This window comes from Dipodomys ordii, unplaced genomic scaffold (assembly GCF_000151885.1).
Source record: "Dipodomys ordii isolate 6190 unplaced genomic scaffold, Dord_2.0 Scaffold35, whole genome shotgun sequence".
NCBI lineage: Eukaryota > Metazoa > Chordata > Mammalia > Rodentia > Heteromyidae > Dipodomys > Dipodomys ordii.
In genome coordinates this window covers 8458057-8473178 of record NW_012267251.1, presented here as the reverse complement: position 1 = coordinate 8473178, position 15122 = coordinate 8458057, and the positions used below count along the sequence as shown (strand labels likewise).

At 39.0% G+C, this 15122-nt stretch overlaps 1 protein-coding gene across 3 annotated transcripts in view; it reads right to left on the bottom strand.

Annotated features, from left to right (window-relative positions):
* Ppp1r12b (protein phosphatase 1, regulatory subunit 12B) overlaps nt 1-15122 on the bottom strand; it is a 212546-nt gene that overhangs the window by 104444 nt on the left and 92980 nt on the right. For all 3 annotated transcript variants that reach the window (XM_013017500.1, XM_013017501.1, XM_013017503.1), the window contains one exon: nt 12692-12874. In XM_013017500.1, the coding sequence (XP_012872954.1) occupies nt 12692-12874 (183 nt within the window). The remainder of the gene's footprint in view (nt 1-12691; nt 12875-15122) is intronic.

Sequence of the window (15122 nt, the reverse complement as noted above, 5' to 3'; positions counted from 1 at the left end):
AGGAATAAAAGATAATAGGCCTTTTATTCAAAGCCCTAAATCTCGTAGTCTTAACAGACACAAACCAGATGTTTCTTCCCAGAACTATTTATTAGGGCTAAACATTACTAATGTCAATTTGGGGGGGGGGGGTTGGGTTGGTCGTGGGGCTTTAACTCTGGACCTACACCCTGTGCCTCCACTCTTCAGCTCAAAGCTACCGCTCTACCATGTGAGCCACAGCACGACTTCTGGTTTTCTGGTGGTTTATTGGAGACAAGAGACTCCAGGGCTTTTCTGCCCAGGCAAGCTTTGTACTGTGATCATCAGATCTCAGCCTCCTGAGTAGCTAGGATTACAGGTGTGAGCCACCAGTGCCTGGCTTACTAATGTCATTTTTAAATAAATTTATTGAGTCCACTTAGTCATTTAGTATACCAGAGTTTCTGGTATATTCACAGAGTTTTGCAGTCATTACCATAATCAAATTTTAAGTTATTTTCATCATCCTCAAAAGAAATTCCATCCACATTCATTTCTTCATATTTTAAAAACCAGATCAGCAGCATCAATCTCACTGGGCAAATAGTATCACATTGTATTACATCTAGAGCACCTTTAACTGTGAGATGCAATTGCTTTATTAACTGCTAAGAAAAGGCAGTTTCAACAAACCTATCACATGCTTTTTACAACCCTATAGCTTAATAATTACTACTCTTGATTTTAGCCAAATGGCTGAGAAGCAATTAATTGACTTAATAGTTATTAATTGACTTAGTTATTAGACACCTTTAGGTATATTTAAGAGCAGCAATCACATGACTCAGTGGACTTTGACAATGAAATTCACATATGTGCAAGAATGTCAATAGCAATAAGACAGCTCTGATGTCAGAGATGTTAAAATGTAGAAAAGTTCCATTCACTCTAATATCAACAGTATAAATGTTGCACACACAGAGTACAGTTGCTGCAAAACAACAGAAACTTATCTTACTAACTTGAGCAGGAAAGGAATCTGTTGGAGAGAATAGTGATTTTAATAAAAGAGTATCATTGGGCTATGAGGTCCTCTGCAAGAGTCAGTTGCTATCATTACCATCATTCTTAGCTCTCTAGTCACTGCCTCACGTGCTAGATTCTTGGACACATCGTGGTGAGGGAAGAAAAGACAGCAGAATATCTTGTATATGGCTGCCTTTCACTATGTTACCATGATGGAAAATTTTTCCTGTGGGGTCCTGAAAGCAAATCACAACAATGCAGGGCATTGTAGGTACAGGCATACCTTTTTGTCATTGCATTTACTTTATTGGCTTTACAGATAAGTTTGTTTGTTTTTTTTACCACATGAAGGATTGTGACACTCCTGTTTTAAGTAGTCATAATAGAGTCATTTTCCAACAGTATATACTCAATTCATAACACTGCATTATGCTTTAGTAATTCTTAAAATATTTCAAACTTTTTAATTACTATTACATGTTATGATGATCTGTAGTCAGCAATATTTGATGTTGTTATTACAACTGTTTAGAGCATCATTAAACACACCCATATAAAATGAGAAACTTGATCAATAAATTGTGCCCTGATTGTTCTACTAAATGTCTTCCTTGCTCCTCCCACTCTCTTTAGACCTCCCTATTCCCTAAGACACCCTACAATGGCTTCTAAGTATTCAAGTGAAGGAATGAGTTTCACAGCTCTCACTAAATCAAAATCTAGAAATGATTAAGCTTAGTTGGGAAATCTTTTAGAGATAAGCCAATTCTCTTAGCCAATATATGAATACAAAGAAAAAGTTCTTGGAGGAAATTTTAAGTGCTACACCCACAAGGTTTGTGCATATAAATGATACAAAAGTTTGCAGCCTTGGTGATATAGATTAAGTTTTAGTGGTCTGGATAAAAGATCAAACAAGCCCCAACATTCCCTTAAGCTAAAGTAGAATCTAGGGCAAGTCCTAATTCTCTTCAATTCCTGCAGGCTGAAAGAGGTGAGGAAATTGCAGAAGAAAGCAGCAGAAGCTGGCCCATGAGGATGAAGAAAAGAGGCTGACTCTACAATATGAAAGTGTAGGTTACAGAGCAAATGCAACTGCAGAAGCTGTGAAAATTATCCAGATCTAGCTGAGATAATGGACAAACCTGATATATTAAGCAACAAATTTCCAGTGTAGATGAACAGCTTTTTTGTTTGTTTTTTTGGGGGTCCGGTTGTGGGGCCTGAACTCTGAGCCTGGGCGCTGTCCCTCAGCTCTTCAGCTCAAGGCTAGCATTCTACCACTTGAGCCACAGCGCCACTTCCGGCTTTTTTCTTTTTGCTTATGTGGTGCTAAGGAATCGAACCCAGGGCCTTATGCATGCAAGACAAGTGCTCTACCACTGAGCCACCTTCCCAGCCCCAGCTTTTTTTTTTTTTTAATAATTTTTTGTTGTTGGTCATGGGACTTGAACTCTGGGCCTGGACCCTGACCCTCAGTTCTTCAGCTCAAGGACAGCACTGGACCACTTGAGCCTCAGCACTACTTTTGGCTTTTTCTGCTTATGTGGTGCTAAGGAATCAAACCCAGGGCATGCAAGGCAAGCCACTAAGCCACTTTCCCAGCCCTAGATGAACAGCTTTTATTAGAAGATGTTATCAAGAACTTACATAGCTAAAAAGGAAGAATCAATGTTTGGTTTCAAAGCTTCAAATGGCAGTCACACTCATACATTAGGGGCTAATACAGATGTTTTTGTTGTTGCTGTTATTGTTTTTTTTTGCTTGAATTTTCAAAGCCTGGATATGGTTCCTGGTGTTTTTGTTGTTGTTGTTGTTGTTTTTGCTTAAGGCTAGCACTCTACCACTTGAGCCACAGCTCCACTTACGGCTTTTTTGGGTAGTAATTGCAGATAACAGTCTCTGGACTCTCCTGCCTGGGCTAGATTTGAATCATGATCCTCAGATCTCAGGCTCCTGAATAGATAGGATTACAAGGGTAAGCCACTAGGACCCAGCTTATAGCTGATGATTTTAAATTGAAGCTGACAATAATTTACTATTTTGAACATCCTAGGGCAGTTAATAATTATACTAAATCAACCCTGCTTGTGTTTTCCAAATACAACAACAAGGCCTGGATGACATTACATCTGCTTAAAAGGTAGCTTACTAAATATTTCAAGTTCATTCTTGAAAACTGCTCAGAAAGATTCCTTTCAAATACGGCTGCTCATCAACAATGAACTTAGTCACCAAAAGCTGTAATGGAGATATATACAGAGATTAATGTTATTTTCATGTCTAGGAATACAATACCTACTCTGTAGTTATAGATCAAGGAATAATTTTGACTGTCAAATTGTACTATCTAAGAAATAAGACTATAGCTGCCATTTATAGAGAATTCTTCTGATAGATATACACAAAGTACATTGAAAATCTTCTGGAAAAGAGCACTGCTCTAAATACCCTAAAGGACATGGGTGATTCATGAAACATAACAGGAGTTTAGAAATAGCAAGAAAGCTAGAGCTGGGAGTGAAGCCTGAAGACTGGGTTCAATTGCAGTAATCTTGATTTACTCCTGGCAAAGATGCTTGAAGATTGCTGAAATGACAACCAAGAACTCAGAATCTCATACTTATCTATTTTTAAAACTCTCAAAATATCCCAATGAGATGGGCTTAGATATGCTCAGATTATCTATTAGTTACTTCTAATCCTGATAACTAGGTGTACAATGTTGGCATTATTTATTTGGTGGTAATGGGAATCAAACTGAGGGGCCCCCACTTGTTGGCATCTACTCTACTACTTAAACCACTTTTTGAGCCCTTTTTTGAATGTTATTTTTGAGATAATGCTCTCACTTTAGCCAATCTGCAATCCTTCTACCTGTGCTGACTTGCATCACTGGGATGAAATGTACACACCACTACATCCAGCCATTGTGCTTTCTCTATAGCTTGGGATGGCAGGTGCACACCACCACAGCTATTGGTCAAGATGGGTTTTGGCTTCAAATTACCATCCCCTCATCTCTGCCTTCCAAGTAGTACAATTACAGGCTTGGGTTGCCACACCTAGCTACTATCCCTTTTTCCGCAAATGAGGAACAGGTCAGAGAGGGAATCGGATTCCCCCCCCACCCCCCAAAATCATACAGAAAAACAAGGCTGAAATGGAACTAAATCAATCTGTATACTTCCTGCTAAGTCCAGCCTTTCACTGTTAGCTAGTAGCAACTATTTTGAAGCAGATATTTTTTTTTCATTTTTAAAATTTTTATTATAAAGGTGATATACAGATGGGTTATAGTTACATAAGTCAGGTAAAAAGTACATTTTATTTTTTGTTGTTGATTGTGGGGCTTGAATTCAGGGCCTGGGCACTATCTCTGAGCTCTTTTTGCTCAAGGTTAGCACTCTTACCACTTTGAACCATAGCTCCACTTGCAGTTTTCTGGTAGTTACGTGGAGGTTAAGTCTTAGGGACATGCCCAGGCTGTCTCTGAACCAAGATCTTCAGATCTCAGCCTCCTGAGTACCTAGGATTACAGGCGTAAGCCACCAGTGATTGGCTAAAGATTACATTTCTTTCAGAAATGAACCTACAGACCTATAGCCATCTAATCTTCGATAAGGGAGCTAAAAAAAATAGAATGGAAGAAAGAAAGCCTCTTCAGTAAATGGTGCTGGCAAAATTGGTTAACTACTTGTAGAAAACTAAAGCTAGATCCTTATATATCACCCTGCACCAGAATCAACTCCAAATGGATCAAAGACCTCGGAGTCAAAGCAGACACTCTGAAAACATTACAGGATGGAATAGGAGAAACCCTAGGTCTCCTTGGCACAGGGCGAAATTTTCTTAATAGAGACCCAAAGAAAGGTTGAACAAATGGGATTGCATAAAATTGCAGAGCTTCTGCATGGCAAAGGTCATAGCTAGCAAGCTACGGGAGAAGATCTTCACTAGCCATACAATGGACAAGGGTCTCATATCTAAAATATCTTCAAAGAAACAACTGCCCAATAACTAAGTGGGCTAAAGACTTACAGAGAAAACTTCTCTGATGGGGAAAGAAGGATGGCCAATAGACAACCTCTCTAGCCATAAAAGAAATGTAAATCAAAACAACATTGAGATACCACCTCACCCCAGTTAGAATGGCTATAATCAAGAACTCTAATAACAACAGATGCTGGAGGGGATGTGGACAGAAGGGAACCTTACTACATTGTTGGTGGGAGTGTAAACTTGTTCAACCACTTTGGAAAGCAGTATGGAGGTTCCTCAAAAGACTCCACATAGAGCTCCCCTATGACCCAGCAATCCCACTTTTGGGCATTTACCCAAATGATCACAAACAAGACCAGACTAAAGCTATCAGCATGACTATGTTTATTGCAGCATTATTTACCATAGCTAAGATATGGAACCAACCCGATGCCCCTCAGTAGGTGAATGGATCAAGAAAATGTGGTATATATACACAATGGAATTCTATGCCTCCATCAGAAAGAATGACATTGTCCCATTTGTTAGGAAATGGAAAGGCTTGGAAAAAATTATATTAAGTGAAGTAAGCCAGGCTCAAAAAAACATAGGTCCCATGGTTTCCCCTATTTGCAATAACTAGTATATGTCTGAGTCAAGCAGCAAAGGTCAGATAAGTTGATGTTAGGGAAATGAACCTTAAGATATGTATTCAAATGTTTTGTTCTTTCATGTGATTGTTTCTAATTTATTTATAAGATGATTTCTTTGTTGCTTTGTATGTCCCTCCCCCACGGTATAAGCCCTGCTTTCACTGCATTTGATGTTGGCATAATTTGTGGAGGGGAAGGGCAAAAACAAATTGCTTAAATAGGGAAAAAGGTGGACCCATTGCAACAATGAGATGTACAAGTTGTTATGTCAAAAAATGAACTTTACAACTTTGGTGGGGGGGAGGTTTGGGTGGGGGGGGATAGGAGGGGATGGGAAGGGGAAACAAAGCAGGAGGCTACAATGTTTGATAAGAAATGTACTCATTATCTTGCCCATGTAATTGTAACCCCTCTGTACAGTATTTTCACAATTAAAATAATAAAGATCGGGCTGGGAAGTTGGCTCAGTGGTAGAGTGTTTGTCTCGCATGCATGAGGCCCTGGGTTCGATTCCTCAGCACCATATAAGCAGAAAAAATAAAAAAATAAAGATTACGTTTCTTTTTGGACAATGTCATCCTTTCCCTCACTCAAAGAAGATATATTTAAAAAATACTATACAGAGGTACAATATGCCACTACAGGTGTCTTCAACCTGGTAAACCCCTTATCATTCTGCTACTTAAGAGTTAGGACTCAAGCAGGGGACAGCTTTTTAAAAAAAAAAAATTCTTTCTACTTCAGTATTGTCCCATAGCATACTATTTGTATAAATAATCTAGAAACATCCAGAATGGCAACTTGCTGGTCATTTGAGCCTTCAGCAAGCTATAATCTTTTTACTAGCCTTGATGTTGATGGCTCCTAACTGATCAGATGGGGGAACTATGATAATTTCTTAAAATAAGGTAGTCAGATTTGTCCTATGAACGGATTCTTCCTTTCACACAGATTTCTCTGTATCATGGGATACTGTTTGTTATTATTTTACCATAGTAGAAAATGCATCTACCGTCATATACATTTTACTTTCTTGCTGTTCAATATTCATACTTATTATGTTAGTAGAGAAAAGAAGTAAATTCAGCCCTGCTATAGACTTTAGGATGGAGGAAATACTGATTTAGAGCAAAAATATGCTCTTTTCTATAGTACCTTTTTGAATTGACAATTGTCTGTAACTTGGAGACAGAGGGCGAAGCAAATGACTTGAAGATATGACAGAATTACGGCTTAAAATTTTAACATTCCAATCATAATGTCAGCTTAATCTGCTGATAGCTGTAAATTAGCAGGAAAAACTATCTAGCTTACAAAGACCACAAAACGATTTTAGAAGATCAATATGTGTGGCGTGTGACTCAAGTCAGCATAGATCATATCCTGAGACAAGCAACATAGAGTACTATGTCCCATGTAATGTGGACAGGCAACAATTTTAGCTTCTTGTGGAAAAAGTTACTTACAGTCATCTAAAAAGAAAAGAAAGGGCATACATTATTTTAGAAAAGAAAGGACATACATTAAAATGATATAAAATTCAGGGCTGGGTAGGGGTGGGAAGAAGAAATAAGCTGCAAGGAGAAACAGAACAAGAGAAGCAAAGGCAGACACTATCAGACTCTATTATTAGCTGAGGGAATTGTTTACATTTTGTTGCTAAGGAAAACTTGGAGCTTTGGAAAATGAACCCAGCCATTACACTATTGTGACAGCTGCTGTTAGGCCCTGGTATCCCTACAGAGTTATCTGCCAACTGTTTACCACTTGCCATTTCTATCCTGCTGTCTGCCAGTAAAACCAGCCTTTTTATAACCAGATAACCGTGTTGTTTTTTTCTATGATCCTCAAAACAATCCAAAGTTTGGATAGAAGTGACTGAAGTACCATGAGACTACTCACTACAGAATTCTAAATTGTAGCATAAGACAGACTTAAATTCAAAAGAAGTGGTAGTTCATGAATTCAATGAGAGTAAAAGGAGGCCTAGGTGATGTTCTTTACTGTGTGTCTGATGCAGGGTGTGATAATAAGTGAAATTTAAATGTTCTCAGGGCTTAGAATTCCCTTCCATACATAGGAGAGTATAACTCCTATTTCCCTTTTTATGTAAAGAGAGTACATTTGAGTGCACTAAGCTTGTGGAGGGAGCAGCAGTAAGGGGAGAAATTCATAAATCCAAGATTATGTCCTTCTTAAAAATAATGAATTTTCGGAAGTTCTGCCAGGAGCTTGTATTCAAAACCTCAAATGATCTAGATGCCTCTAAGCCTTGAATCTCTATTTAATTTACTTGTCAGTGGTCTTGAACATTTCCATAGGTTTACACCAGTAAGAGCCTGTGGTTATTAGGGTTCATCTTATTTTTTTCAAGCCCTGTTGTTCCTTGTGCCCCATTATAACACTAATACCTTCATAAGGAACTTTGGAAAACACAGAAAAATAAAAATGAGTTCATGGGCTGGGAAGGTGGCTCAGTGGTAGCTTGCCTTGTATGCATGAGGTCCTGGGTTGAATTCCTCGGCACCACATAAGTAGAAAAAGCCGGAAATGGTGCTATGGCTCAAGTGGTAGAGCGCTAGCCTTGCGCTGAAGAGCTGAAGGACAGTGCCCAAGCCCAGAGATTAGGCTCCACAAACGACAGAGAAAAAAAACAAAAAAAAGTTCAGAAAACTTCCCAAACTTCCAGTGCTAAGGTTTCCATGTTTGTTCTATTTGGTATCATAAGGTATCCTTCTGCATATAGCTTTGTTCATTTAACAATCTGTATAAGGCTGAAAACTGTTTCCGGTCAATTGGTATGCATACTCACCCATCTTCTTTAAGAACAAAACCTCTAAAAGGTAGAGCCAGCTGTGAAATGTAATGGTAAGATCCATTCCCCAGTCTAAGTGCTCTGGTTATAAGATTATTTCTGATAGAAGACTTTACATTGCTTAGGTCTTAAGGTGGCCAGTTTCAAAGCCCCATTTATCCCAATGCTCACGAATTGTTTCAAATTGGACCTGCGAACACAGGCTTTAGGCCTCCATCAAGCTTTCCCATTAGGAGTTGAAACATTTCCACAATGAGCTGATTACAGAGAAGCTGCAGCTTCAAAGGAGAAGAATTATCACCCAGCTTGCTCTTTCAGAAGGAAATTTTAGCTGTTTTCAAAACATCTGATTTTTTTCTCTTTCAGCGCATGCTTGTCTACAGGGAGAAACTAAAATGGCTTTAATTCTGTAATGGTTTAAATGAAACGTTTTATTTGATCAAATCATTCCCCTGCTAAAAATCTCAAGTTGTATTTCATAGCTTTGAGAATAGAAAATCAAAGGTTTGTTTTGTTTTGTTTTGTTTTTGGTGCCAGTCCTGGGGCATGAGCTTAGAAACTAGGCACTGTCCCTGAGCTTTTTTGTTCAAGATTGATGTTCTACTATTCAGAGTTAAAACTTTTCTTCCAGCTTTTATCTGGTTAATTGAAGCTATGAGACTCTTGGATTTGTCTGCCCTGGCTGGCTTTGAACCTCAAAGCTCAGATCTCAGCCTCCTGAGTAGCTAAGATTACAGGTGTGAGCCACTGGTAATCAGTGGTGAAGATCAAGTTTTTCTTTTCTTTTTGTAGTTGTACAAAGGAGTTGCCTTTAACAAAGCAGCTTGTAAATACAATATATCTTGATCAATGTCACCCCTTTCAACATTCTCACCTGTTCCTCCACTTCCTACCCTTTCCCTCATGCTTCTTAATTTTATAGGATATAGGAAGATCAAGTGTTCAACAAAGCACAGATGACACTCTATATGATTTGGTTTCTGTCTCTTCTTCAGCTACACAAAGGAATACCAGTTTGGGGTTTCCATAGGGGAAAACGCTATTAGAGACATACATGCTGCATTCTACCCACCTGAAGCCATACTCTTTACCCTTCCTCCCAGATGGAAATGTCCTGAGAAGGCTTCTGGCTGATTCTGTTTAACCCTCTGTTTCCCAAATGCATTTGGCCACAAAAACACTTTATATCCTCCTTCAATGAAGTCTATTTCCTAAAAAGACACTTTCAGAAATGTAACATAGACCTTAACTTCTCCCAGATTCAAGCACATCAAGCTTGTATGTTTCTTGAATTGCTTATGTTTTTTCTAAAACACCATCCATCTTTATTAATTTGTCATTACTACTTATTAATTTCCAATTGCCCTTCAAAATTCAACTAAAGGGCTTCAGGCAGGGCACCACAGTAGAGCACTGGAGAGTCAAAGATGAGTTCAAATCTTAGTGCTGCAAAAACAAAACAACAACCTCCCTCCCCCTACACAACTTACAGTCACATCCCAGGTACCCTAAGCTTGGCTAGGCAGGTATTCAACCACTCTAGCCATGCCCCCTGCCTTTTTTACTTTAATCATTTTGTGGTGATATTTATGCTTGGGCCAGCCTATATGACAGTCCTTTTTTTTTTTTTTTTTACATTTTCCACATAGCTAGGATAATAAATGCGTGCCAGCACCATGCCCAGCCATTGGCTGATATAGGGGTCTCACTAACTTATTGTCTAGGCTAGCCTCAAACTGTGATCCTCTCAATCTCTGCCTCCAAGTAACTAGGATTGCAGGCATGAACTATTGCACTTAGCCACAATTCACTAAAACCGTGACTTAATCCATATATCCTCATAGCTGCTGCTTCCTGAGGGAACATGTTCTGGAAATCTTATGTGGTACACAGAAGGTACTCAATAGGATTTGTTGACTGAATAAAACTAACACAAAATATGTAGCAAGTACTCTCTTTTCATTATGGATCATAAAATTCCCAGAAGGCAGTCATTGAGTTTTTCTAACAGTTCATGTTAACTAGGAACTTAACAAGACATTGCTAACAAACTTGATCTTCCCATCCTTGTGAAGGATAATCTTAATGAACTTGTATTATGTATTTCACCTCAGAAATATTTTAAAGGTTTTCGCTAGCTAATGAAAAGATTACTTTTGCATTTCATTTCTGAATAAAATATCTATATTATATCTGAGATAGTAAATACATACGCATTAATATTCACTACTGATTTATTAGAATTTCCCTTTCTGGAAATCAATTAAAAGAGGATAACTGTTGTTCTGAAAACTGTCAGCCCAGAAAACTGGCTTCCTTTAATATTTTATGCAAAGAAGTAACAAAAAAGGAAGCAGAAAATATTATTTTCCAACTCACTTATCTCTCTTCCTTTCCTGTCTTGTGTTTTGTAGAGCTGTCTGCAAAATAAGCTACCAAAGTGTTTTTCTCTTCCAGTATGTTTTAGCTGATAACATTTCCTGACTTCTTATTATACATATACACTCATGAATATAAATTCTTCCTTTGGATATTCAAAATAAATCAAAGTAAAATTTGAATTTTGATAGAATTTCACCTCTTTTACAGTCTTGAAAAAGTATAATTACACACTTAATCTTCAAGTAGATCGAAGATTCCCAAATGGAGTGCATTCCACTTTTTTGGGGGGAGGGGAAGTCTGGTCTTGGGGCCTGAACTCTGGGCCTGGGTACTGTCCCTCAGGTCTTCAGCTCAAGGCTAGCGCTCTACCACTTGAGCCACAGCGCCACTTTCGGCTTTTTTCTTTTTGCTTATGTGGTGCTGAGGACTCGAACCCAGGGCCTCATGCATGCAAGGCAAGCGCTCTACCACTGAGCCACCTTCCCAGCCCTTTTCATACATTTTTAAGTAGAAGAAATAGTCTATGTTTCCTTGGTCACAATCTCCAAGGTCTTGATCCTAACAATTAAAAAGTTCTTCTGCTGGCTGTCAGTGGCTCTTGCTTGTAATCTATGCTATTCAGGAGGCTGTCATCTGGAGAATTTTGATTTAAAGTTAGCCTGGCAGGAAAGTCTCCAAGATTTTATCTCCAATTAATTGGCAAAATGCATACCTAGAAGTGTGGCTCAAGTGGTAGAACACCAGGCATGAGCAAAAAAGCTGAATAAGAGCTCAAAGTCCTGAGTTCAAGCCCCAGTATCTACACACACACACACACACAAAGCCCCAGTATCTACACACACACACACACACACACACACACACACACACACACACGTTCTTAGAGCTAGAACTATAGCTCAAGTATTCAAGGGCCTTTGCTGAGCCTAATAAGTACAAGGCTCTGGAGTTCAAGCTCTAATACTTTCCCCACCCAAATATTCTTTGTAGCTTCTTCTGATTTTTCCCATGCTCTCCTAATTTCTCTCTAGAAAAATTGCAGAGTCCTGGGGACTGTTAGTTTGCATGTATAGTCTTAGCTACTCAGAAGCCTGAGATCTGAAGGACTATACTGGGCAGAAGAGTGTGTGAGACTTTTATCTCCAACTAACTGCCACCACTGACAAAAAAAAGCTAGAAGTGGAGGTTTGGCTCAAGTGGTTAGAGCACCAGCCATGAACAAAAAAGAAACTACAGCATATAGGGGTCATTGGTGCAGTGCTGTAATCCTAGCACTCAGGAGGCTGAGAGAGGAGGATCACAAACTCAAGACCAATTTGGACCATACAATGAGACTGTCTCAAAAAAAAGAAAAAAAAGTAGGTGCTTAGGATATAGCTCAGTAGCAAAGTACTTTGCCTAGCATGTGAAACCCTGGGTTCAACTTCTAGCAGTCAAAAGAAAAAAGAAAAGGATATACAGTCTCTACCCTTCAACCATATCATTTCCTTTCCCTTGTATTCATTTCCTTCTCTGATTTTTTTGACAGTTAATAGCTTTTTGCTGACAGAGAATTCATCAGACTACCCAGAAGATATTTTTTTCTGTGCTTCAAGTTCCCCATTACAAAATTCAGAAACAATACTTGACAATGGTTGCTCTGATGAGACAAATACAAAAACTTATGACTATGTCTATAAAAGAATAAATGCTAACTAACTAGAAATAATTAAGATCTCTACCAAAAGCTTTTCTAGAAGCAAATGACAGAACCCTTAAAAAAAAATGAAGATCCAGTTCCAAAAATTTGAGCTTGGGGATAACACTTCACTCTCACTCCTTTATCTCCTACCCCAAAGTAGAATGTCACAAAGGTTTCATTGAGCTACCATACCTCCTCTTCTCCCTGCCTTCCACAGAGGAGTCTGTTCCAGGAGAGGAGGGCACAGAAGCAGCAGTAACCCCATTGGTAGTGTTAGGTGGAGGGCGATTAGTGATGACACAGAGTGGGGTACCAGAAGAAATACTGTCTGCTGCTTTCTCTGCAGTAGAATCAGCCTGGGATCTGTAAGGAGTCCTGAAATGAAAAAAGACATGAACAGAACGATCAGGCATGCTTTACAACAAAGCATTGCAGGAAGGAGGCTCAGAGATAGACCTAATGAGAGAATCTTCCTGTTCAGATTTTGTTACTTCATTTATTCAGAGTTCTAAATCTTTCAATAATATACATAGAATCTGATATCCTTTGCCGAAAGACTTGCATTTTGACATTTTTGGTTTTTTTTGCATGAGATTAAAAACCAGAGGGACAAAAATTAGCTATGGCAAAAGGCAAAATACTGACATGCAAGAGTGTTTTAAGATTCCTCATTGCCATCTGGCCTCCCTCCAAACATGCAGAGTCTCTCTACACATGAAAAAGACACCAAAGTCACTTACGATATTAATCTCCACCTGTCCCTTAATTCTTGGCAGTGACAGTCTTTGTGGCAGTCATCAGCCTAGATTTGACAACCATCTTCTTGGATTATCCATTTGCAAAACATCCCACAACCTCAGTATGTTTAGTTGTCTTTAACCCAGTTCAGTAACTGCAGCCGCTTTCCAATTTAACCAAATGTCTAATTGTCTACATTCCTAACTGCACAAGTTAGAAACTGAAACAAAAACAGAGCAGGATTCTATATGCAACGTTAACTACAGACTTCAACAGCAAGCTGTATAATTAAACTCATTTATGGAAAAACAAGAGCTTTGTATCTGAACAAAGAGTTAGGAGCAACCATTGGCTCTCCACCCAAAAAGCTATCATTTGTGATGTCACAGCTTGTTGCTGGGGTAACAGAGATCCAAAATTGATACTCACGAGATGGGAAAAGCAATGAAAAGCATGAATGTTAAAAATCTGTTTTCCACCTACTCACAATCATTATCAGAGGTGTTTACAAGGAGCTCAATTCCAAAATAATCACATTATTACAATAAGCTTAAAGAAACAATCACATCCTAAAAGTAGCATCTTAACTATGGTATCCAGGTGTAAATATTAGAATACTTGGGGTCAGTACTGGGTTCTGAACTTAGGCCCAGTTGCTTGCTAGGAGAACACTCTACTTCAGCCATGCCCTCAGCCTTTTTTTTGCTTTATCTTTCAAATAATATCTTTTGTTTTTGCCCAGGGCCAGCCTTGGACTGCCATCCTCATACTTACTGCCTTCTCCTACCTACTGCCTCCCACATAAACTGAGATTACAGACATGTACTTCCATGCTCTGCTTTTGAGACAGGAGACTGACTAACCTTTGCTTTAGGCTGGCTTACAACTTTAATCCTACTGCTGGGATTAAAGGCCTGAACCACTGTGCCTGGCCTAAAACAAAAACCCTGTGTGTATGTGTGTAGACCTACATTCTGCATGGGCCTGGAGTTCTCACTGTGTGTGTGTGTGTGTGTGTGTGTGCGTGCGTGCGTGCGTGCGCGCGCGCGCGCATGGGCCTGGAGTTCTCACTGTGTGTGTGTGTGCATGGGCCTGGAGTTCTCAGTGTGTGTGTGTGTGTGTGTGTGTGTGTGTGTGAGTGTGTATGTGTGTGTGTGTATGTGTGTGTGTGTATGTGTGTGTGTGTACCTACATGCTGCATGGGCCTGGAGTTTTCACTAGGCTTTTTTTGTTCATGGCTGGTGCTCTACCACTTGAGCCACACTCCCACTTCTGGATTTTTTTCTGCCTAAATGAAGATGAAAGTCTCAGCTTCAAGCTGTGATTCTCAGGATCTCAGCCTTCTTAGTAGCCAGGCATGACAGAAGATACAACAGAATATTTTTGAAGACTGAAATAATCTCTAAAATATACAAGTTACTTCTCTAGAAGCAATTAATAACTTAGAATAAGGTAAAATTTGTATGTATTTTCTTTTTTCAATTTTTTATTGTTATTGTAAAGGTAATGTACAAAAGGGTTACAGTAAATACATTTCCTTCACTCTATATATTTTCTAATTTTAAAAACTGATGGCAAAATTAGTCAATTTGAAGTACTAATAAGATCAGGCTAAAGCACAGCTATAAAAAAAATTAGCTACTTAAGAGGCTGAGGCAAGAGGGTCACTCTTTTAGGTTAAGGCACTATACTTATTACAATATTACCTGAAGTTTATTTATTTATTTATTTTTATTTTGGGGGGTCCAGTCGTGGGGCCTGAATTCTGGGCCTGGGTGCTGTCCCTCAGCTCTTTAGCTCAAGGCTAGCGCTCTATCACTTGAGCCACAGCGCCACTTCCGGCTTTTTTCTTTTTGCTTATGTGGTGCTGAGGAATCAAACCCAG